The 24,306-nt window shown below is 55.2% G+C and overlaps 2 protein-coding genes across 6 annotated transcripts; one reads left to right on the top strand and one right to left on the bottom strand.

Annotated features, from left to right (window-relative positions):
• Nucleotides 1-11,944: 11,944 nt before the first annotated feature.
• GNB2 (G protein subunit beta 2) lies at nt 11,945-14,254 on the top strand (the record flags this gene model as incomplete). Its single annotated transcript, XM_084249191.1, has 9 exons — nt 11,945-12,001; nt 12,217-12,255; nt 12,363-12,469; nt 12,766-12,829; nt 12,911-13,073; nt 13,169-13,235; nt 13,561-13,762; nt 13,851-14,067; nt 14,148-14,254. 9 exons carry the CDS (start codon nt 11,945-11,947, stop codon nt 14,252-14,254), a joined length of 1,023 nt encoding a protein of 340 aa, XP_084105317.1.
• A 2,938-nt stretch (nt 14,255-17,192) lies between these two features.
• On the bottom strand, nt 17,193-24,022 carry GIGYF1 (GRB10 interacting GYF protein 1; the record flags this gene model as incomplete). 5 transcript variants are annotated; one of them, XM_084250497.1, is made up of 24 exons in its annotated part: nt 17,193-17,245; nt 17,325-17,454; nt 17,537-17,700; nt 17,780-17,940; nt 18,039-18,226; nt 18,484-18,711; nt 18,785-18,922; nt 19,016-19,098; nt 19,266-19,366; nt 19,501-19,617; nt 19,698-19,798; nt 19,918-20,084; nt 20,171-20,342; nt 20,509-20,609; nt 20,769-20,906; nt 21,589-21,697; nt 21,825-22,078; nt 22,306-22,476; nt 22,698-22,738; nt 23,085-23,193; nt 23,301-23,415; nt 23,564-23,659; nt 23,763-23,892; nt 23,988-24,022. In XM_084250497.1, the coding sequence occupies 24 exons, from the start codon at nt 24,020-24,022 to the stop codon at nt 17,193-17,195; spliced, it is 3,102 nt and encodes a 1,033-aa protein (XP_084106623.1). The 5 variants fall into 5 exon arrangements, with proteins under 5 accessions (XP_084106623.1, XP_084106624.1, XP_084106625.1 ...); XM_084250498.1 differs by having other exon boundaries at nt 18,039-18,223; XM_084250499.1 differs by having other exon boundaries at nt 20,509-20,606.
• Nucleotides 24,023-24,306: the final 284 nt, after the last annotated feature.

The following is a 24,306-nucleotide window of genomic DNA, read 5'->3' as shown; positions in this document are numbered from 1 at the left end:
TTGCTCCCTACTTTAAAAATTAAGTTGAGGTGAATGTGCTATATTCCGGGAAGGCAGTACATCCTCAGGTTCCCAAGGAAGGTTCTGCCATATCCGGACCTGAATTAAATCTCCGGGAAAGAGAGGAAAGGGAAGAAGGACATAGAGGTACGGAGTGGGGCATGTCTTCATCTTCTCCACATTGCTTTCTGCTCTTGTGTTTCAGGTAGCCCCTGTTTTCCTCCCCTACTATGCTCTGGTGCCTGGGCCTCATAGGCACACAGGTGCACCCACGTTCACTCTCTTCATCTGTTCTCTTCAAGAAATATTTATTAAGCAAGTATTTGTCTACTGGTAGGCTCCTAGTTTCTGCAGGACTCCTGACATGACACCACCTCTGCAGCAGTTTTGATAGCGAAAATGAAGGAACAGCCTTGACAGCATGGTTAGCTATGCAGAGACTCTTATGTAAGCAAGTGTATTGGTGTGTGCTTGTATGTATGAGCTTTAGAATGTGTGTGCCTGTGTATGTGTGTTCACATGTGCATGTAAATACATATGTATTTGCACTCCCACCTACTTGTACGGGGTGGGAGGAGCATAAAGATCAGAGATGGCAGAGGAAGAGGGTACTGATGGCTATATGCTCCTGAAGGTTCTTTGCTCACCAGATGCCCGCCCTGGAAGAGCCTCCACCCATCCCCAGAGAAAGGACAGATAGTTTGAACTGGCTCATTGGTTACCTACAGTGGCTTTAAATGCCCAGCTTGGTTCCAAGTCTAGACCTGGTTCAGGCTTCGGTGTGAGGGCAGAGTTGCAAGGGAAAGAGCTGACTTAGGAGCTAGGAAATTGAAGTATTCCTGAGTGACTTTAGGTCAGTCATTGGCCTCATCATAAATTGAGGCCTGAATGAATTGGAGGAGCCCCTTAATCTCTCAGTGCCTTCACTTTTTAATCTTCGAGATGATGATCTGAGGATTAAAGGAATACTGAAAGGGAAAGTGAATCTATTTATAGCCTGTGTCTTTCCTGTTGTTGGCACTTATTGATGTTGCTTCACCTTTTAAGGTCACCTTGTCAATTCCTACTACCATATTCCCCACCCCTGTTAGGACCTCAGATTCAGAAACTGCCCCAGTTGGAAGAAATCTTACTTATCATGGATTCAACCCCTGGATTTTACAGAGGTTTTCCAGGATAGAGGAAGGATCCTGTCTTGGGTTACACAGTCCACTGGGTAGAGCCAGGGCTAGAACTCATATCTCTTTTCAAAATTATTTATTTATTTTTATTTTCTTTCTTTTCTTTATTTATTTGTTTGTTTTGTTTGTTTTTGTTTATACATGCACTGGGTACAGTCAGAAGCGCGGGAGGGTAAGAGAATTCACCAGAGCCAGAGCGAGGAGCAGAGCAGGCAGAAGGACCGAAATACACTGCTGAGGGGAGCAGCGGGCGGCAGGAGAGGTCTGCGCGCCATTTGGGACCCTCCTCCGGTGGCCGGGGAGCAGCCAGGGATCGAACCAGCGCCGCAGAGGCCACGGGCAGCTTTGCAACCCAGCGCTCAACCGCTGCGCCACCGGGGAGGCCCTCGTATCTCTTTTCAGCCAGTTGACAGATTACCTTGTTTCATAACACCTCTGTGCTCCTTCCCAGGTTTCACTGTCCCTGGTGGTGAGGAATTAACCAGGTGCCAGAAGTCAAGCTCCTGGCTAAGAACTTGGCACATAGGACTATTCGGTAAATAGTGGGTCCCAAGAGTGTCCCTGGGGAGTCTTTGAGGCTTAATATTATTATTCATAAATTAGAAATCTATAGTCTTTTTTTAAAAGATGTATTTATTTATACAAGAACCGGGGTACAGGCCAGATGTGCAGGAGGGTGAGAGGATTCACCAGAGACAGAGCAGGGAGCTCTGTGAAATACACTGCTGAGGGGAGCAGCAGGTGAGACAGGAGAGGCCTGCCACGCCATGTGGGATTCTCGCCAGCCGCCTGGGATCAAACCCGCACTGCAGAGGCTGCAGACAGCTTCACAGTGCGGCACTCAACTGCCTGCGTCACCAGGGAGGCCCATGTAGTCTTTTTTTTTTTTTAAGATTTATTTATTTATGCATAAAAGAGCTGCACCCCAGAAGTGCAGGGAGTGGGTGAGAGGCTTCACAAGAGACAGAGCGGGGAGCAGAACAGGCAGATCGATCGAAGTACACTGCTGAGGGGAGCAGCGGGCGAGTTATGGGGTAGATCCCTGGCCGGTCAGGGATCGAACTCGTGCTGCAGAGGCTGTGGACAGCTTCACAGGCTGTGCCACCAGGTAGGCCCAGAAATTTGTAGTCTTTCTTGTAATGAGAAGTGAATCTTCTTTTCATAATTGGTGGAAAAACTACAGTCGACTAATGACAGCACTGGACTTAGATGTAACTTCTAATCAACTGTGACCAATTTTCATTTGTCATATAAGATGTGACATAAGATACTATTGTATTATGGATTATTAAGGCTAAGGTGAAAAATATTAATATATTTCATCTTTTCATTCATTGATTCAATGAACATCTTTTATGCCTGTGGTATGCCAAACATTATTTATTTATTTATTTTAAAGATTTATTTATTTATGCATACAAGAACTGGGGTATAGGCCAGAGGTGTGGGGAGGGGAGAGGATTCACCAGAGAGAGTGGGGAACAGAACAGGCGGATTGACTGAAATACACTGTTGGGGCCTCCCCGGTGGTGCAGCTGTTGAGCGCTGGGTTGCGAACCTGCCCGCGGCCTCTACGGCGCTGGTTCGATCCCCGGCTGCTCCCCGGCCACCGGAGGAGGGTCCCACATGGCGCGCAGACCTCTCCTGCCGCCCGCTGCTCCCCTCAGCAGTGTACTTCTGTCCTTCTGCCTGCTCTGCTCCCTGTCTGGCTCTGGTGAATTCTCTCACCCTCCCGTGCTTCTGGCTGTACCCAGTGCATGTGTAAACAAAACAAAACAAAACAAACAAACAAATAAATAAATAAATAAACATGCCTCTATAAAATAAAAAAAAAAAAGAAATACACTGTTGAGGGGAGCAGCGAGCGAGTCAGGAGAGGTCTGCTGCGCCATGTGGGTAGCTCCCTGGCTGGGGATCAAACTCGTGCTGCAGAGGCTGCGGATAGCTTCATAGGTTGCAACTTAACCCCTTGCACCACCAGGGAGGCCCTGCCAAACATTATTGACGGCATGGGAATACTGAGGTGCATAAAATATATCCCTGCTCACAAGGTTGGTGATGTGGGAAGCTCAGACATGCAGGAAAGTAGAGTGAAGTGGAGGCCCAGAGAATGAAGGAGCTACCTGTCTCTCAGAGTCCAGGTAGTCTTCTAGAAGTAAAATTTGAACTGAATTATGAAGAATGACTAGTGGTTCCCTAGTAGACAAGGTAGATGGATGAAGTTGGAATCCTGAAACCAATTTCCAGCATGAGCGTGTAGGGAGGCCTCCCCACACAAAGAAGAAATAGACACCAGCAGAAGTGTCCTGGAATTTAACTCAGTGCTGACACACTACTTACTCTGGAGATTCCAGAGATTAGAAAGTCTCAGTCTCCCACATTGCCCTTTATTTCAGACACCAGCGATAAGCCCAGTCTGTTACCTGTGCATCTGATCAACTGCCTACAGACTGGAGGTTCTCACAACCCCTTCCCCAGACTTCAGGTGCTTGTCATAAGCCCAGATTACGACCTGTGTTTACGACTAGCTGGCTGTAAATGAGGTTCCTGTGATCCCTTCCTCAGGTTGATTAATTTGTTAAAGTGGCTCACAGAGCTCAGGAAGCTGGTTCATTTGCTAAATCACCAGCTTATTACAAATGATACTACAGGACAGGAACCAACGGCCAGAGAAGGATTACATGGACAAGGTCCTAGACAAAGGAGCTTCTGTCTATGTGGAGCTTGGGGGCCAGCATAGCGGTACGTGGGAGAACTCTGGTTCTGAAATCTGGAAGCTCCCCCAAGCTCCTCCTTTTGGGGTCTCATGGAGGCTTAATTACATGGGCATGATCAATTAACTCATTGGCTTTTGGTGATTGACTCAACCGTTAGCTTTTCTGCCTTCCCAGAAATCAGGGAGCAGGACTGCAAGATCTATTTTCTGTTCCTTGTTGGTTTCCTAAATGATGAGAACAATAGGGTGTCCTGTTATTATTATTTTTTTAAGATTTATTTATGTATACATACAAGAACTGGGGTACAGGCCCGAGTTGTGGGGTGTGAGTGGGGGACAGGCAGATAGTCTGAAATACACTGCTGAGGGGAGCAGCGGGCGAGTCAGGAGAGGTCTGCTGCTCCATGTGGGCAGCTCCCTGGCCAGGGATTGAACTCATGCTGCAGTGGCTGCAGCGAGCTTCATAGGTTGCGTTTTAACACCTCGCTCCACCAAGGAGGCCCTTGTCCTGTTATTCCTTTTTTTTTTAAAGATTTATTTATTTATTAATTTATACAAGCATTGGGCACAGTCAGAAGCGCAGGAAGGTGAGAGAATTCACCAGAGCTAGAGCGGGGAGCAGAGCTGGCAGAAGGAACAAAGTACACTGCTGAGGGGAGCAGCGGGCGGCAGGAGAGGTATTCGCGCCATGTGGGACCCTCGGATCGAACCGGGGCTGCAGAGACTGCAGGCAGCTTCGCAGCCCAGCGCTCAACCGCTGTGCCACCAGGGGAGGCCCTGTCCTGTTATTCTTAAGAAGCACCTAATGTTAACTTTTGGAAAATACCTGGGAATGGGTGCTGATTGCCAGAGAAATGGTGCCGATTGCCAGTTAGTTTTCATAAGATGTGATTATTATGTCCATTTTGCAGGGGAAACAAAGGTATGCAGAGGTTAAGTGACTTTCCCAAATCACTCAGCTGGTAAGTGACAGAGCAGAGATTTGGGCCTCAGTGTGTGAAAAGTATTAATCCTGGGGAAATGTTTGCCATGTTTCCGTTCATTTTCATAGATAATCTCCAGGTGGCTGGTGGGTATTGGGACTATAATGGCTCATATAACTTGATGTGACTGTCTAAGAGTTCAGTGTCCATCCTAAAAGGAATGATAAACAATTCAATGAAGTCATCTGGAGGGCCTTGCACTGAAGACCCACATTCAAGTTGGCCATATCTGAGCACCTGGTAATAATGTTGAAGGTGGGAGGGGCACGGCTCTCAGACCCCATAGCTTGAAAATGATTTGGCATCTTGTGAGAGTCTGTTCGCTGACTGGTGAGATCTCCTCCAGTCCTCTGCCAAAGAAACCTACTTTGACATCACAGGGTGCCCTGGCCTAGTGCAGGTGGCAAATGCCCAGAAGTAAATAGCCCAGTAAAGGCTGCAATAGGAATGAAGCCAGCATTGCGGTGTGGTCAGGGAGGCGATATTTAAATTAAGCCTGAGAAAATGACCTGAATCTTCCCAGCTAACAAGGAAGTAGAGTTGGAATGAGGGTGGAAGGCATTCTGGGTAGATAGCACAAAACCCAGCCTGTGTGCCATGCAAAGAAGTTTGACCCTTCTCATGAAATCAATGAGGAAGTACTGCATTGTGTAGAACAGAAAGTTATATCATTTAATTTGCATTTTAGAAAGATATCTCTGGCAGCTATTTGGTAGGTTGATTAGAGAGAGATTATCCTAGAGGCCAGGAAATAAACAAGAACCAAGGTATTAGCAGTTGGCATTTAGTAGAAGGAATGGAGTTAAGTAATATTCAAAAGGTAGCACTCACTAGATGTATCCACCAGTGTTGTATATGGCTAGTCTTATACTGATACTCATCTCCCTTCTTTAGTAATAATGCCTTATCTGGGTATATGGCTAGAGGCTACATATCCCAGCCTTCCCGACATCTGGCCAACTTCTGAGTGAAAGTTAGAGGTGTTCTTTAACAAGAAAGCTTCACACCCCACCCATTTTCAATGGATGACATTCAGATGTGATGGTGGAAACTACCTGGGCCACAGTGGACCCAGAGATGGAAGCTACCTGTTGAGGGGGGCAGGGATGTCATTTCAGTCCAAGATGATCTATTTTGGGGATACTTAAGTCATTGCATTTTGGGGGTTCTGTTCTAACAGCTTGAACTATATCCTATCTGGTTGACCATCCTTTGGCTATGAGAAATGAGGGAGTGAGAAGTTCCTGGGTGGATGGTAGTGCTGTTCATGGGCCAAGAGATTGAGAGAAGGGGTAGGGCTAGGTGGGGTAGGGTAGGGTGGAAGAGGATTTACTCTTGATCAAGATTAGTGTGAGACATCTGTAAATAGTGGTATAGTAAATGTTTCAACAGCCATCTCTTTGGGGAAGGGGGGCCCTGTTCTAAATTTGCCAATTTCTATGGTGTAAATACTCCCACTGTGATGATTTCAAGTTACTATCAACATGAATTCACTGAAGAAGGAGCTGGGAAGAGGGAATACAATGGGCTCTTGTGAGCTAGTCTGAGCTGGCACAACCAACCCCATATGAGCATACAGATGGAGATTTTCAGTCTGCAGTTGGATATAGACCAAGTCTGTACATGGGGAGAGACATATGGACTGGTGATAGAGACCTGAGAGTTACGAGCGATTAGGGGGTAAAGTCACAGTAATGGATGAAGTCATCCATGAATAATATGGAAAGTGAGAAGAGACTGAAGCTAGGATCCTGAAAAAATCAGTGTATACAGATGCCTGAGGAGGAAGAGAAAGCTAAGGAAAAACCTGAGAAACAATGGAGGAAGGAGGGTTTGTCCCATGACCCATCAGAACCAAATTCTCCACATCTACTCCAGGGTTTCTGCCTTCTCAGACAAACTGGTCACCCTCTAACTTCCCCTCACTCTCCTCCACCTGTCTTTCCCATTATCATCAAAACAAGCTCCAGAAGCTCCCACCAAAATCCAAATATCTTGGCGCCACATTCTCCTCCCACTGCTGCCCAACCTTTTCACATCCATTCCAAGCTAAGATTCCCCAAACCTTGACCACGTTGGTCATTACACTGCCTCACTTCTCACTCACCCCCAGCATGATGCAAGAGGATGTCCATTGCAAATGCTCCAGACAAAGTCACAGTGACCTTCATGTTACTCAGTATGTGCTCCCCAGGTCAGTCTTACTTCATCTCTTTGTACCATTCAACGTATATCCTTTTTGGAACACTCTTTTCTTATGAGTTCCAGAACTCCACATTCTCCTAATTTTCTTCTTAGCTCTCTGGCTTCCCTTTTGGCAACTTGTTCTCCTCTGCCTGACCTTTAAATGTTGGAGTTCCTCAAGGCTTGGTCTTAGGCCATCTTGTCTTTTCCCCAAACCTTTTTATGACTTCAACTGCTCTAAAATGCCACTTTCAGGCTCTATTCCAATCCAAACTTTTCTGCTAAGCCCCAGACCTGCTTCTACACTCGCCTACTGAATGTTCTTCCTTACATCTCTCCTAGGCACCTCAAATCTAATACATTCCAACTTAAAACTTTTTTTTAAAAAAAGATTTATTTATTTATGCATACAAGAGCTGGGGCACAGGCCAGAGGTGTGGGGGGTGAGAGGATTCACCAAAGACAGAGTGGTGAACAGAACCGGCAAATTGACCAAAGTACACTGCTGAGGGGAGCAGCAGGTGAGACAGGAGGGGTCTGCTGTGCCATTTGGGTTTCTCCCTGGCCAGCTGGAGATTGAACTCGTGCTGCAGAGGCTGTGGATTGCTTCATCGTGCAGTGCATAACCCCTTGCGCCACCAGGGAAGCCCTCCAACTTAAAACTTTTGATCTTGCTCCCCAAAAGTGTCCCCTTCCAACTTACTCTCAGTAGATGGTACTTCCAGGCCACCAGCACTAATTATCATTTTAGTGATCATCTCCCATCTGTCTCCTCTGTAGATCTGAAGCCCCCTACAGGCAGAGGAAGGTGCATGTGTTCAGCGCCTAGGACAGTGGCTGATATGACACAGCACTCATATTTGCTGAATGAGTTAAAACAGGGAAGCACAGCAGCACAGAAATCAGAGCAAGAGGAATCAGTTTAAGAGATGCCCGGTAGGGGTTAAAAAATTGGGTTCTAGTCCTGGGCTGCTGGTTTTCTAAGTGACTTTAGGGAAGTCACTTTGCCCATCTGTAGAGTGAGAGGAAATTGAAGTAAATTATTAAATTTCCTTCCAAGTTCTATCCACTCCTAGTATATTATTAGCTTGGTAAGGGCACATAAATGGAGTTTGTCCATAAACAACAATGACTTTTTAATTTTCTTTTAAAAATCAGCTTTGAAAACTGTAATATTGGTTTTAACAGAGGCTAATTGGTTTTAACACGAGGACTCAAGGAAAGCTCTTCATTGACTTGAACTTTCCAAAACCTTCTCTCCATCTATGGGGCTCTCATAACAACCCAGGGTCACCTGCAGGGCAGGTAGCCATCCACTCTTCTCATTTTATTTTTTTAAAGATTTATTTATGCATACAAGAACTCGGATACAGGTCAGAGGTACCAGAGGGGGAGAGGATTCACCAGAGCAGGGAGCAGAAGAGGCAGACGGACCGAAAACACTGCTGAGGGAAGCAGCAGGCAAGCTAGGAGCGGTCCGCCGCACCATGTGGGTATCTCCCTGGCTGGCCGGCGATCGAACCCGCGCTGCAGAGGCTGTGGACAGCTTCACAGCACTGCCCTCAACCCCCTGCACCACCAGGGAGGCCCCACTTCTCATTTTAGACATTGAAACTGAGGCCTATACAGGGATGGTTTTGGCAGGCTTCAACTGGAGGCAAATATTGATAGCACAACACAGTAAAGTTGCTAAAGCTGCCTTGGTTCATATGTCAACTCGGCAGCCCTAGGAATCCACTTCCACTGCTATAAAACGGAGACAATGCTGGTACTTAGCCTCATGGTTTCGTCGTGAGGACAAGCATGGCACTCCAATGAAAGTTGTTATCACAATGTCATGAGGCCCTGAAAAGAGATGTACAGAAGCCCAGGGGGGAACGCAGAAGAACGCCCGGGGAGGACCCTTTTCAGGGCATTCGTCGGTTCCTAGGGGCCTGCACCAGAACTTTGCTAATCGCTACCTGCTCTCTGCCTCCTGGAAGCCGCCTCGTCCAGAGCGGGCCCAGATCTCTGGCCCCGCCCCCGAGGGGCGGGGCCTTACAGGGTGGGGCGTGGTCAAAGCGAGAACTAGGGCGTCGAGCTCCCTTTCCCAGTCTGGAGCCGCCCAATCCGGGAGGGTGGATCACGTGACCATCAAGCGGTTTCCCCTCCCCTCCCCTGTGCCGATACCACTTCTGCCAGTCCCAGGGGGGATGTCTTGCTCCTCTTCGGAAGCCAAAGCATTCATTTTGGTCCGTTTTGCCTCGAAATCGTGTGGGGTAATATCTTTTTGTTAACGGAGTCAATCTTTGTCCCTCAGCTGGTACTTTCCCTTCCGGCTGCCCCCCCACCAAGTAGTTGGTCTCGCCCAGCCGGGCCCTGGGCGCGGCGGCGACGGCCGCGTCACTGGCGGGCGGGATCCCTCCGCTCTAGGGAGAGCAGCGCTGGACGGTTGAGTTGGGGTGACTGAGAAAATCCATCCGCGTCGCCGCCGCCGCTGCCGCCTCCGCCGCGGAGGAAGACAGGACCTCCCGCGCTGCCCTAGCGACCCTTCGCAGAGTCCCACCGCCACAGGTACCTCCGCTGACAAAAGGAGTCCTCAGACCCCCCAGCCCCAAATTCCCTGGGGGGGACCTCTCTTCCTTCTGCCTCTCCGGTCTGGCCTCCTGAGAGCGGACGTAACTCCCCAAACCTCCCCTCCCTTCCTCTGGTCCCGTCGCTCCCGAACCCGGAAGGGAGATTGGGGGACCCTCGACCTCAATAATGCACGCGCTCCCGCACCGTCGGGGTCATTTTTCCCGACCCCAGACCCCACCTCAGCCCCGCCCGCCTCCTCGTCCCTGAGAAGTTGGGAGGCCAAATTCGGGGCTTTCTCTAGGCCCCGTCCCGCCCCCTTCCCCACCGCCGGCCCGCCCGGGGGCAGCGCCCCGCGTGCCCTCCCGCGCCCCACCTCCGCCGGCGTTCGCCTGGGGACACTCCGGAATCCGCGGGGCGCAGGCAGGCCGCGAGGCCGCCCTCCCCGTCGTCTCCACCCTACTCTCGGTTGGGGCTCGCTCCGCGTTTCCCGGTGCCATTACCGCAGAGCTGCGATGTCGGCACCCTGTTCCCTTCGCTAGTCCAGACCCCAAGCCTAGATCCTGGGCGCCCCCACCCCCCACCCCGCTCTCTTTTGGGCAAAATGGAGGTCGTGGGGGCCGGAGGCCCAGGCCCACTGCGCTTCGCCGAGCGGCACCGGCCCGCGCCTTCCAGCTGCCAGCGCTCGGGACCCTCCCCGGCGCCCTCCCCTTAGCCCGGGCAGACCTGCGGGGGCGTTGGCGCCCCTGTTCTCCTTGGCCCCCGGCTGCCGCATGCCCAGACCCCGGGGGCTGCCGAGGGACCCGGGAGGGTGATGGGGACGGAGGGCTGCAAGTGTCGCCCCCGCCCCCAGCTGCTTCCTACCGGCCTGCTTCCTTCTGCCCCGGGCCTCTGGCGTGGCCGCCCTGCCTGGGCTTTGTCCTGAGCCCGAGTGTGGGGCAGAAGGCTGGGTCCCCCTCCCCTTTTCTGTGGAGGGGCTTCCCCTGGCGCTGGCGTAGAAAGCTGAACTTGACCGAGGGGAAATGTCAGCGGGGAAGAGGAACGCCCGGGGCCTGGGGGAAGTGTGATCTGGGTGGGGGCTGCCCGGGGCGGCGGTGTGCTTCGCCAGATCTCACAGGTGTCCAAGGAGGGGGCAGGACTCGGACCCTGGAGCGGAGCCAGCCGGGCCCCCGGGGCCCCGGCGTCGAGCCCGGCGGGCCGGGTTCCTGGGGGTGCCAAGGGCACAGGGGCCGGGCCGCCCGGGGCCGCCCGCTGGCCCGCCCGCGCCTGGGAGAGAGCAGCTCCGCGCCTCGGGGCCGGGGCCCTCTCTTCGGAGTCCTAATTACTCGAGAGCGGCTCCCACGGGCTTTCTGCGGGCGCGCCGGGGCGGGCGGCCTCGGCGCTGGAGCGAGCAGCGGCTTGGGGCTGCCTTCCTCACCGCCCGCGCCTCCACCCGCCGCGGGCGGCTAATGGGGCGCAGCCGGCCCTGGGATTATCCGGGGTGAGCTGTCCCAAGCCTATTAGAGCCCAATCGGCTTTTCCCAAATCCTGTAAACAGCCACCGAGGCCGGGTCTGGGGAGGGGTGTGAGACCGGGTCGGGCGGGGGTGATGGGGCCGGGGGTGGGGTCACCCACCCTACCACCCTACAGGTCTCTGCCTCGGATGCGGTTGCCTTGGCAACGGGGCTAGGGTGGGGGCACTTCACCAATGAGGTGCTCTCAGTCCGGGTGACGGTTGCCTAGGCAACCCCACGAACAGCCCAGCTTCCCTCTGGCTTCCCCCCTCCCCGTCGAAGCTGGGGGTGTGTGTGGAGGGTGTGCGGCGTGTGGGGGCGAATTTAAAGAGGCACCGCCCCTTTTAAAATTAGGCGCTGGGAGGGCGGGGCCTGCGCGGGCCGGGGCGGGCGCCGGGTCTGTTTTCGCAGGGCCTCTCCCCGCCCCCCGGTTCTCCCCACCCCCCAGTTCCTGCCGCTGCTGTCCCGCCCGGGCTTCTGTCCGAGGGAGGGGTTTCCCCTGCGTTTCCTCTTGCACTTCCCGCTGTTTCCGGGGGGCGGGAGGAAGATTGGGGAAGTCAGCTATTCCTCCGCAACCTCTCTTCCGTGCCGGGGACCCCGGCTCTGCCCCGAGGACCGCAGCCGCCGCGGCCACCCCCCCCCCGCCCCCCACCGGTGCTTACCCCTTCCGGGCCGCACTGCAACCCCGCCTTTCTCCCCTCTTCCCCGGTGGCCTTGGGCCTGACGTCAGCCCTGCATCCCCCAGGCCTCGGGCCAGCGGCGAGGAGCTGCCTCCCCCAGCCCCCGTCCCGCGGCCCCCAGCCGCCCCCAACCCCGCCCCACGGGCCCGGCGCCATGAGTGAGCTGGAGCAACTGAGACAGGAGGCTGAGCAGCTCCGGAACCAGATCCGGGTGAGGGCCTGACCGGCTGGGGCTGGGAAGGCTGAGCGGGCAGGGCTAGGTGGCTTTTGTACCCTGCCTGGGCTGGGTGAGGGTTTTTTTGGGGGGGGGGTGATGGGGGGAACCCTAATTTCTTACTGTTTCATCTTTTCATTCTCCTCCTTCGCCTACTCTTTCTCGCCCCTTTTCTCCTCTTGCTCTCTAATTGGCTGCACCATTTGTTACAGGATGCCCGAAAAGCATGTGGGGATTCTACACTGACCCAGGTGAGGTGAATCTGTGGCTGGACTTGGGGTTTGGGGAAGGAGTAAGGTATGCTGCTGGGTTGGCCATGCCTGAACCCTCCCTGAGTCCATTCTGCCTCCACCTCCAGATCACAGCTGGGCTGGACCCAGTGGGGAGAATCCAGATGAGGACACGGCGGACCCTCCGTGGGCACCTGGCAAAAATCTACGCCATGCACTGGGGGACGGACTCAAGGTGTGTGTGTGTGGTTGGGACTTTCCCTGTGAGCTGATTTTATAGCAGGCAAAAGGGGGCAGCTTTGCAGATGTGGTGGGGTAAACTGGATACCAACACTGCCAAGTTCTCTGGGAAGATCCTAAGTCCCAGACATCCTCAAGGAATGGGAAACAAGACCATGTCACAGGAACTTCTCGGCTGCTATTGAGAGTTTTCTTAAAAGAGCCTTCCACAGATGGGTAGAGCGCAGGGTGTCCTGTCTCCAGAGGGTAAGTCAGGGTCCTAACCTCGCTCCTGCTTCTCTTTTCCAACAGGCTGCTGGTCAGCGCCTCCCAGGACGGGAAGCTCATCATCTGGGACAGCTATACCACCAACAAGGTAGAGGTGGTTCTTGTGGCCAGCAGGCTGGGCTGTGGGCCCTGGCTGGCTCTGACCCTGGGTACTGCCCCTCCTCCCTAGGTCCATGCTATCCCGTTGCGCTCCTCCTGGGTCATGACCTGTGCCTACGCGCCCTCAGGGAACTTTGTGGCCTGTGGGGGGTTGGACAACATCTGCTCCATCTACAGCCTCAAGACCCGTGAGGGCAATGTCAGGGTCAGCCGGGAGCTGCCTGGCCACACTGGTGAGAGAGGCCTGGCAGGGCTTGGGTGCTGTTTGTGGGGGGAGGGGCTGTGCTGCCCTCCCTTAGAGTCCCGGCTGACCAGCCCCTTTCCCCAGGGTATCTGTCGTGCTGCCGCTTCCTGGATGACAACCAAATCATCACCAGCTCTGGGGACACCACCTGGTGAGGCTCAGCCAGCGCTAGGCACATGGGGCTCACCTGTATTTCCTGTCTGAGCTGCTGCCTCAGAGCTCAGCACATAGTGTACCCCTGAGCAAGGGCAGAGTCCCTCTCCTGAACACCTAGATCCCCTCTCCTGTCGGCAGGAAGGAGAGGGCAGAGGGGACCCCATTCCCTCCCCGCCCCGGACAGGAGCGGGTTTGTGACCTGGTGACTCCCTGCACCTCTTCCGTAGAGACTGTCTCTGTTGAGCTCACTTGGTGGAGGGGTAGACACTGGGAAATCTGCCCTGCATCCCCTTGATCCCTTCTTCCTGTCCTCTCTCCAGCGCTCTGTGGGACATCGAGACAGGTCAGCAGACGGTGGGCTTTGCTGGACACAGTGGGGATGTGATGTCCCTGTCACTGGCCCCCGATGGCCGCACCTTTGTGTCAGGTGCCTGCGATGCCTCCATCAAGCTGTGGGATGTACGGGATTCCATGTGCCGACAGACCTTCATTGGCCACGAGTCTGACATCAACGCCGTGGCCGTAAGTTCTGGGGCAAGCTGGGCTGGCACGTGCCTCCATCAGGCTTTTCTGCCCTGTGCCCCCAGCCCACTCTGCACCTGTCTTGCAGTTCTTCCCCAACGGCTACGCCTTCACCACGGGCTCTGATGATGCCACGTGCCGCCTCTTTGACCTGAGGGCGGACCAGGAGCTCCTCATGTACTCCCATGACAACATCATCTGTGGCATCACCTCTGTTGCCTTCTCGCGTAGTGGCCGGCTGCTGCTCGCTGGTTACGACGACTTCAACTGCAACATCTGGGATGCCATGAAGGGCGACCGTGCAGGTGAGCGCCGTGTTTTGATGGGGGTAGGCAGGGACAGGGAATGCAGGCCACTTGAGTTCTGATGGAGTCCTCTCTCGCAGGTGTCCTCGCTGGCCACGACAATCGCGTGAGCTGCCTCGGGGTCACTGACGATGGCATGGCTGTGGCTACAGGCTCCTGGGACTCCTTCCTCAAGATCTGGAACTAACAGCCCCAACCCCAACCCAGGCCAGGCCGGGGCCCTGCCCATGCCCACACTACAGGCCGGGAGCTTTGGGGCTGGGTGTATATATATACCAAGCCTCCCTCCCCAGGCCATGGGGCCTTGGGTCCCTGCACCCCTACCAGGTTTGGTTCCTCCTGGGGCCCCCCGGCTGTGGAGATAACAGCTGTGTATAAGATGGGGGATGGGGAAGGGCAGAAAGCCCACATCCTTTTGCTGCCCTGGGATCAGGCCCTCATGCCTCTGGAGGGGCAGAGGCAAGAGGTTGAAAACTCCAGAGGCTGGCTTTTTTTAAATCCAGTTTTATTTTAATTTTTATTATATTTTGTTTTTCCATAAAGGAACCACTTCCAAGTCTGTTCCTGGTCTTTACCCTTGCTTGTGTCTTCCTTATTCTAGATCTCTGTCCCTGAGGGCTGACTGGTTGAGGCCCCACTAAAGTAGGGGCAGCAAAGAAATCCCTAGTCCCAGGCAGGCAAGTTGCCTGCTTTGCAGGGTGGGCTCTCGCTGTTTCTAGACACAGAGCCCTGCTTCTCCAGTCTTGCCAGATTGGGCTGGCTGACCAAAGCCACCCCAGATTGGGCTGGCTGACCAAAGCCACCCCTTGCCCACAGCTTTCAGTTCCCAGCTCTGCAGTCTCCCCTCCCCAGCACCCCCTTCCTCCAAGTAAAGAGGGCAGAGGCAGAAGAGGAGAACACACACCAAGTTTTTATTAGGGGATGGGGGGGTATTTACAGGGGCTGGTAAAGAGGGGAGTCACATGGGGTGGGGGTGGGAGATTCAGGTACAAGGCCGACACTGGGAGAGAGACCCCTGCATCCACCCCAGCCCTGGGAAGGTGGGGTGAGCAGCTGGGACTCAGGAAGAAGGGTCAGGGAAGGACAGTGATGGGTTCTGAGTCCCTGGGCTGGGGGGCGCAGGGGCTTGTAAACATTGACCACTCTCAGAAGGGGATGGGGATGGAAGAGGGCTCCCCCTACACTTCCTCACAGGGTTAAGGCCTCTCCAGGCTCAAGGGCCCCCTAAGTTCAAAGTCTCTTTAGCTGGGGGAATGGGAAGGAAGAGACAGGGCAGAGTGTCATCCCCTCCCCTGCATTGGCTGCGGCAGGGGCAGGGGCAGTTACATTCAGTCACAACAGTACTCCCCCCACACCTCTAATGCCGCCAAACACTGGCGCGAGGAATGGGGGGGGCTGGAGGGCCAGCAGCAGCAAGACATTTCCCCCTGGCCCATCACCCCCTTATTGCTTTAGAGAGAAAATTGTCTTTTCACGGACACTAACACTGTTGAAACCAGGGAGAAGCAGGTGGAGGGGGCCCCTCCACCCCTGAGGCCAGCTTGATCCCCCAACACTGACCCAGTTGCCACTTTGGTGCAAAAAAAAAAAAAAAGTTATCTCTGGGGATGGATGGGGAAAGAAACTGGGGCCACTCCCCACTTCCCCAGGGCAGAAGGATAAATACATTCATGGAGGGGAGGCAGTGGGAGAATCTTGCCCTAATACTGCACTCTGAGCAATGAGGTCAATGGGAGAAGTTAGATGAGAAACCCAAAAGAGAAAACTTAAAAAAATAACCCAATGGAGACAAACCCAGGTAGGCGATCAGGAATCAGAAGTCAGTGAGGAACAGAAGGGCAGCCTACCTTAACATGCCACCTTACCCAACATTAAAAATGCATCAGGGAGCAGGGGAGAATCACGCCTCCTTTCCCATTTGGTCAATGGAGGGGTCAGCATGGAGCTGGGGGGGGAGGGGTGTGCATCCCACACAACCAGCTGCAGTGGGGAGCTCCCTTCCAACAGCCCCCCCACATTGCAACTAGCAACCCCAAGTGCCCACTCCTGAGGCCCTCTGGGCCCCTCCTCTTGCCCCCATTACAGGAGAAACAACAGTCATGAAGTGGCGCCTCTCCCCCCAGCTCCTGGAGGAACCGCTCTGCCCCCACCTCGCTCAGGTCGAGGGGCAAGCAGGGTCATGTGGCCCAAAGAATACATTCATGTGGCAAGGCAGGGAGCTGGGGTTTGAAGCTTCACACCCAGACCACCCACTGCCTCACCCCCACCTCCCCACGGCAGGGATGGGAAGCCCCTCACCAGGGCTGGAGTGGAAGTTCTGCTGCACTGACAGGTGAGGTTGGCACTGACCAGCCCCGCCCACCCGCCCCACTGGCTGGCAGCCCGGGGAGGTGAGGCGGCTAGTCCCGCTTGTGCAACTTTACCCCAAAGCAGCAAAGCCAAGGGGCTGCTTGAGCCCTACCCTAACACCTCTGCCCATCACAGCAACAAGGGGGCCGTTCACAGCGGAGCCGGCTGGCAGGGCTGAGGGGGCCTCGCTGTGCAAACTGCTGGCACCCCAGCTTCCAGTTACCCCAATGGCCCGCCTCGCTGGCTGGGCAGGCGAGGGCAGCCTCGGGGGCCAGGCAGGACAGGTCTGTGGGGCCTGTGTCCCAATGCCCCAAAATAACAGTGTGTTTTTCCTTTCAGTCTCCTAACTTTTTTTTCATTATTTTTCATTTTTTTTCTTAAAAAAACAAAACAGAACAAAACAAACTCTTCTGCGGACCTTTCACCATCACCCTCCTCTCCAGAAGGAGGAAGAGGTGCTTAGTGTCTAGTTTTTAAAGATTTCTTCTGTCTCCTATTGTTTTCTTCAATGTTTAAAATTTAAAAAAAAAAAAAAACAAAAACAAAAAAAAAAAAACAAAAAACCCTTCCCCCCAATCTGTAAAGTGCCTCGTGGTGGGTGAGTTAAGGTGCATCGTGTGGTTTGTAACAAGTGCTGGGGACCCTGCCCCTGCTTCCTCCTATGCTCCTTCTGGGGAGCTGGCAGGTCGGGGACCCAAGGGTCCAAGCCGCCGCTGCTGCTGCTGCTGCTGCTGCCGCCCCTGGCCTACAGCCTGGGGGCTGGTGGGACGGGCTGGTCAGTAGTCATCCACGCTCTCGATCTCACCAGAAGGTCCGTGCAGGGAGTACCCTGAAGCCGGGAGAAGCTGGGTTTAAGCTCTCTCACCCGGGCTCTGGCCCCACCTTCTTGGCTCCCCTCCCCAACCTACCCAAGATGCTGGGGTCTGAGTGCAGCATTAGCGCCCGCCTCTTGGCCTTGCTGCCCTCCCCAGGGCCGAGTTTGGTGCTGTGGTTGGTCTGAAAGGCTGTCTGCAGGGAACCACTGCTCAGCCAAGCCTCCTGCAAGGCAACAGAGGAGGAGGGGAGTCAGCAGGGTGCTGGGCCACCTCCTCCCACCTGCCAGGGCTCTGGGAAACCCTACCTGCTGCTGCTGCCGTTGCTGGCTAGCTTTCTGCTTGGCCCTCCGCTCCAGGAATTGTTTGGCAAATTCTTTGGCTTCCAGCGTGTCCCCCAGGCAAGAACGGATATAATCATGGACATCGTAGGGGGATTCTACCTCCTTGAGGATCGCCACAGCCATGGGCACTATGGGGTGAGGTGGGGGCTGTCAGGGCAGATCGGGAACCTTTGGCCCAGCCCAGCGCCCAGGGTCTGCCGCCTGTACCATCCAGGCTGCCCGTGGTGCTCAGGGTGTGCAGCATCTGCTCACACCACTGAGTGAAGCCGTCCTGGGGCCTGGGGATGCCCTGTAGCAGCTTCAGCAGCTTCTCTTCCTCCTCTGTCTTTTTGCGCACAGGCCGACCTGACAGGTGGCTATACGAGTCACTGGGGTGGGAATGGGGGTGCATCAGAGGCAAAATCAGCTCAGGAGTCCACATCCTTCCACCCCAGCCTAGCCCAGACCCTGAAGGCCTGGCACCTACCTGAGAGAGGGGCTGCTCCGGCTGTTCTTCAGGCCCAGGCTGCGAGCCAGGCTCCCGCCACTCTTGAGGGTGTCCTCCCAGAGCCCCAGGCTGCTGCTGCTGCCCCCACTCTTGTCAGGCCCGCCCCACAGCGGCCCGGCCTCAGATACCCACTGGTTCAGAGGGGCAGTACCCAGGCCCCCAAGCTGCTATAGATGGCAGGAAGTTAGGGTGGTGGTCCAAATAGGGATACCCATACACCCAAGAGAAGAGCTAAGTGGAGAGGCTCATTTAGGTAGCAGAGGGTGCCACACATACGAGAAATCCTTTAGGGTCAGGTATGGACCAGCTAGAAAGTCTGGGCTCAATGATGGCCCTACCCCCAATCACCCTGAATGCTAACTGGAAAGAGTTCCCAAAGACCTAAAAGGTGCCCATCAAATGGGAAGGGAACCATCCTACTCACCACTCGGTGGTTGGGGGCCTGGGCCCGGGTTGGCTCCCGAGGTGGGGGCTGCTTATGCAGCTGCCGCTCACCCTCCAACTGCAGCTCAAGCAGTGTCTTCATGGAGAGGCCTTGTTTGGCGAGGCCAGCCCACAGTGGGGGCGGAGAGCTGGGCGCAGGGGGCACAGGAACAGCAGCAACTGCCTGCTGCTGCTGCAGCAGCTTTAGCAGGAGCTCTTGCTGCCGCACCTGAGCCAAGAGACATGATGAGAGCAGGCAACAGGGGCCCCCACGCCAGCCTGGGGCTCTGCTGGGCACCCACCTGCTTGCGACGAAACAACTCCTCTTCTTCCTGTCGCCGCTTCTGCTCCTCCTGCTGCTGGCGACGCTTCTCCTCCCGGCGCTTGCGCTCTTCCTCCTCCCGCTTCGCCCTGAGCTCCACTTCTCTGCGCTCTTGAAACTGACATTGCCAATGGGATCAGACCTCAGACGTGGGCACACCTGGTGTGCCCCACCTCAGTCTGGCCCTTGACACTCAGGGATCTAAACTCACTTTGTGTTGCAGCTGGAGTTGTTCTAGAATTGGACCCTGAGTCGAAGAATTAATTGGTATGTCCCAAAGACTGGCCTCACCGCCTGCAGGAGGCAAAGGCAGCTGCAGGAGGAAGCTCAGGCCCCTGGGCTGGAGGAGCATGAGAGGAGCAGATCTAGCTCCCGACTCACCCAGACTACCAGGGAAGGCACAAGGAATGGCTGAGACAGGGCTGGGGGCACTGGGACTCAAGACAAGTGGTGGCACACACCTGACTGTGATGAGGCTGAGGTATGTATGTCCCAGAGGGGGCTTGAATCCGGCACCGACAAGGAGCGGTTCATCGTGGGGAGCAGGTTCTGGTCCCCACCTCTGAGGAGCAAAGCATTGATTCTCAGCAGCCTAAATCCTTTTCTGGCCTGCCCCCATTTTCCCTTCACACATCCTGAGGCTTGTACACACATGCAGCCAAGTGAAACCTGTGACAGACGGAGCAGCCCACAGACCTGGGGGGTTTGAGAGCTTGGAGCTGCTGCAGGAAAGCCGTGAGCTGCTGCTGCTGCGGCGGTGTCAGGTCCCCTAGGGCCGCCTTTTCCCGGAGTGCACACTGCGGGAGCTGGCGGCTGTGGAGAAAGGCATTGGGAGGGGCCAGCCAGAAGGCCACGATCTGACTTACTTACAAGTACCTCAAGTCCCCTGTTACCTGTTGACCAGCTGAAGAAACTGCTGGTGCTGCAGTTGCTGGTACAAAGCAGCTGCTGCTAGCTCCTGCTGCTTCTTTAGCCGTTCCTGGTCCATGTTTCCCTGAGTGAGGGTGACAGCAATCCCACAGCTTTGACCTTGTCTTACTCTGCACCACCTGCTGCCCCCTGCCAAGTGCCCGCCACCCCTCCCTGTTCCTCAAAAAAAGGGGGTATGCTCACCAGCAGTGGGGGTGGTGAGGGCCCTGGGGCAAAGGGCACACGACCCCACATCTTGATCACCTCACCCAAGGGCTGGAAGCCTTCATCACAGCCCCGCTTCACCAGTAGGGTCATGGAGAAATAGCCCGCCTGGAACCACTCTGCCATCTCCTGTGTGGTGAAGGGGCCTGACCCAACAGGGGGAGACTGCAGTCAGAGAGGAACTCTGAACGAGAATGGTGGTGTCCCAATGCCACCCACTCTTCACAGTCACCTTGGATCTCCCCCTGTGGATCCTTGTAGAACCACTTCCGGGCTGCACCGTGGCTGAGGGGGAGGGCAGTGGCAGCTGCAGAGTGGCGCAGGCCCTGGGCCTGCATGGCAGCTGTGAACTGCTCTTCCTCCAGGGAGCTGTCCTGCAGGGAGGCCACCAGCTTCTCTGCCTCCTGAGAGCCCAGGGAGAGACGCAAGGCTCAATCTCTGAACCACAGCAACATCAGGTTGGGGTAGGTTCAGGTCACAGACAGGGGGGGATTGGCAGGGACATATGAAATAGTGCTTTTCTGTCCCCTGACAGGGTAAGATTCCTAGAGCTTCCTTGGCACCCCGCACCTGCTGCAGGTGCTTTAAGCCTTCATCATCTTCCATATCTCCAGGTGGGCCAGGGGGTGAGTCTACCCCGGGACTCAGCTGCATTCCCCTCACATCATCTCCTAGGAGTAAAGGAAAGGTGGTGAACCAGGCAGTCTGGAGAAGGGGACAGAGTCCCCCATCTACCCTCATTCCAGAAAAATGGCTCTAAAGCTAGCTCTTCCCCGCCTGCATGCCCCCTTCTCGTAAGGGGATCCTTCTCTTCACCACCCTCTGGCTACCTTCATTTGCTGGCAGGTCTTTCTCCAAAGCATCAGCACCTTCCCCATTGGCTCCCCAGAGCGGGCCCAAGGTGGGCAACGGGGAGGGGGAGCCGGACTTCTCCTCCTGAGGTGGCAGTGGGGCCAGCTCCTTCCCACCTGCAGGAGAGGCGGGATTAGCAGAATTGAAAACCAAGGAGTTAGAAAGTTTTATTTCTTTGTGAAAAATATTTTTAGAGAAGAATTGGGGTGCAGGCCAGAGACAGAGTGGGGAGCAGAACAGGCAGACATATTGAAATGCACTGCTGAGGGGAGCAGCGGGCGAGACAGGAGAGGTTTTCTGTGCCCTATGTGGGTCAGCTCTCTGGCCAGGGAGTGAACTCAGGCCATGGTGGTGAAAGTGCTGAGACTTAAACCCTAGACCCCCGGGAGGCCCACAGTTGGAAAGCTTTAAAAATGATTTTGCACAAATGCTGTTTGTGACCAGAACCTGAGCCTCTGAATACTGAACTTACCACTTAATTCCGGCCCCTCTGCTAACACCCACCACATGTTGGCACCACAATTTCTCTGCACTCCTAACTCTTTTGCCCTACAATTTTGGTTGCCTGTGCACGCTGTCTACGTCACCAAAGAGCCAATCCTCTGTTCTGGCATGTCTGAAGGATTGATCTTTCTCTAGCACTTTGCTTTTGTAATACAGCTTTACTGGTCGGGAGCCTCTCCCCAAATCCGTGCGCACTGGCTTCTCTTGAATCTCTAAGCAGACTGGAAAGGGCCCCTCTGTCTGCCTGGCCCAACATTAAGCGCTCGACTTCCTTGGATCTCCCTGCAGTCTCACCTGCCTCAGACCCCTCCTCATCCAGCCCTTCGCAAGGCTCCTCTTCCTCTTCCTCCAGACCCTGGAAGTCCAGCTCCTGCTCCTCAGGTATGGGTTCCTTGGGACCCTTCTACATGAGATTAAGGTATGCAACAGGAGGTGGGGGGAGGTGAGGAAAGGGGGGAGCAAGAGGACTCAATCAGGGTATTTTCCCACCAACCTCCAACAGAACTTCCCCCTTGATTCCTCACAGATACCTTGAGAGGCAAGAAGGCCCCAGAGGCATCAAAGGTGCCCATTTCTTCATCCTCATCGTCCAGGCACCACTCCGGGAGCCCATCTTTGTCATCCTCAAAACCGTCAGGCCCTCGGCACCTCCGGAGGTGAGAGCTGCCTCCCCCACCTCGCCCCTCCTCTTCACCACACCCTCCTCGATCCCCTCGCAAATCAAATTCAAATTTGCGACGCCGGTCCCCATGTTCCCGCCAGCCAGCAGAGCGGGGGCCGCCATCTAGGCAGGAAAAGTTGGAGGAGGAGAATCAGTATCCCTGTCACGCCAGTCTCCACTCTTCTGCTGCCCACAGGAACCCCTGGAAATGTCACTTCCAGGACTACTCTCTCGCCCACCCTAACCCACCAGAAAGCTGTCTGCCTCTCCACTTGGTCACGGGAGCCCACCCTTGGGGGAAGGTCGTGTTACCGCCATCCCCCACAAAGCCCACGTGCCCCCAACCTCACCAGGGCTAGCTGAGCGCCAGCGGTCGCCATCTCGTCGGGGTCCTGCCCCAAGTCTCCAGCTGCCCTCCTCTTCTTCCTCTTGCTCCTCTCGGAGAGAACGCCAGTTCTCGCTATCTGAGCGGGCATGTTCCTTCCTTGAGCCAGCCCCTCCCTCCTCAAACCCGGAGCGTGCTTGGGGTGGGGGAAGACAGAGTCAGCAGAATGGCAGCCACAGACCCTAGAAGACTCTTACTATAAACCCTGCTGGCAAAAGAGTCGTCCAGCTCTGGGCCCTGTAGCACTCACCCCCTCCTCCCCAGCAAACAAGCCCCTAACCAGGGTCACCCATTTAAGTCCTACCCCCATCTCAACGACCCCCAGGCTGTGGCCACCACCTTCACCACTCTTCATACCTCCTTCCCTCCTTGCTGACTTCTCAAACCGCCTCTCGCCTCTGCAGGAGGGAAAGGGGTTGATCAGAGGGCAGTTTCCCCTCCTCAACCGACCGCATCCCTATAGACCTTGTCCGTTCTGATCTAAGAGTGGTGGGGAGAGGTGGGACTGGGGAGAACTAGGGGGAAGTCAGGCCTGGGAAGGGATGCCAAGGAGACAGGCAGAACAGGTCACAACAGACAGGTATCAAGAAGGAAAGGGCAGAACCGCAGGGGTTGGAAGCACAGAATTTTTGGACCAGGGTTTATTCAGGGGTCAGTCTCCAGTTAGTATCTAACAATGACAAGGCCCAAGCCTCCCATCACAGGGCCCTGCTCTGCCTCTGCGCCACCTCCTTTGGCCCACACCTGTCATCCCAACTCTGGCTGCGCTGGATCTCCCGGGGGTTTCGTCCAAAGGTCCCATCTCCTTCTTCAATGCTTCTTTGGTAAAAGGAATTGTCGCCGCGGCCGCGGCCTAAAAATGGGATAAATGTACTTGGGAAACCTGCCGGTTCCTTTCTGCACCCTCAAGACCATGGCCCCACTTTGCCCATTCCCAGAACCCGCCATAACCCCGTCTACCTCGGCTCCGAGTGCTGCCCCTGCCACGGGAGGTTCCACCTCCAAGGGGGGGGCCAGCCCCTTTCCCCATCAGCCTCAGCACGGCCACACTGTTCACTGACAGGGAGAAGTTTCTCTGAGGAGGGAGCCAGGGGTAGGTGTGAGGACCCAGGTACCCCACCCTATCCACCCCCCCACCTCTATCAGAACCTTCCCAACTTCAGCTCCTCCCCCACAAGGTGGCGACCCAGCATCCCCACTGCAGCTGCCTGGCCTGGCCCCACCTGCTCCTCCTCTGTTAGGGGTTCCAGTGCCAAGGGCTGCAGTGGTTCCTCCTGTAGTACCGCGGCAAACTCCTTGTCCTGCAGCTCATCAGGGACCTGTCAAGAGGCAGGAGGGCCAAGCTACCACATGCTCCTGGTTCCCTTAACCAGCTGAGGCCAAAAGAAGACTGGGCCATACACCCCAGCACACCTGCCCCACCTTGTTCTCCTTGACATAAAGAGCCAGCATCTCTTCTCGCCCATAGCGGTAGTCAGCCAGCTTGTATTTGGGCATGGCAGGAGAAGGGGGTGGGGAGGCCACGCTGCCACCACTGGAAAGGGCCCTCAGCCTAGAAAAGGGAGATCAGGGATGAAGAGAGACAGAAGCCTGAGAGGCCCTATTCTTCCCAGCTTTTCCAAGCCACCCAAAGTGCATCTGACTTACCACTCAGGCCCAAAGTTGAGGGTCTCTGCTGCCATTGCGGAGCTGGATCTATCCTAGAGGTCAGAAGGAATGAGCAGAGGAGGGGCACCTGGCGTTCACTCTCCAAACACCTGTGGAGGCACAAGGCCACTGGGCCTCGGAGACAGCACACCCAGAGAACCTCAAGAGGAGGAGGAACAGTGCCCAGTTTGGCAGGCACAGTAATGGGCTCTAAAAGGACTCACCTAAGCCAGCCACGTGGCCACTCCCACCATGAGTTAACCAAAAAGGAGTGTTGATGAGAGGAGACCTGGGGAGGGGAAGAAAATAGGGCAGCTAG

The sequence above is a fragment of the Talpa europaea genome, assembly GCF_964194135.1.
Source record: "Talpa europaea genome assembly, chromosome: 12".
Lineage (NCBI taxonomy): Eukaryota > Metazoa > Chordata > Mammalia > Eulipotyphla > Talpidae > Talpa > Talpa europaea.
Note: the sequence above shows the minus strand (reverse complement) of the source record. Positions and strands in the feature narration are given on the sequence as shown.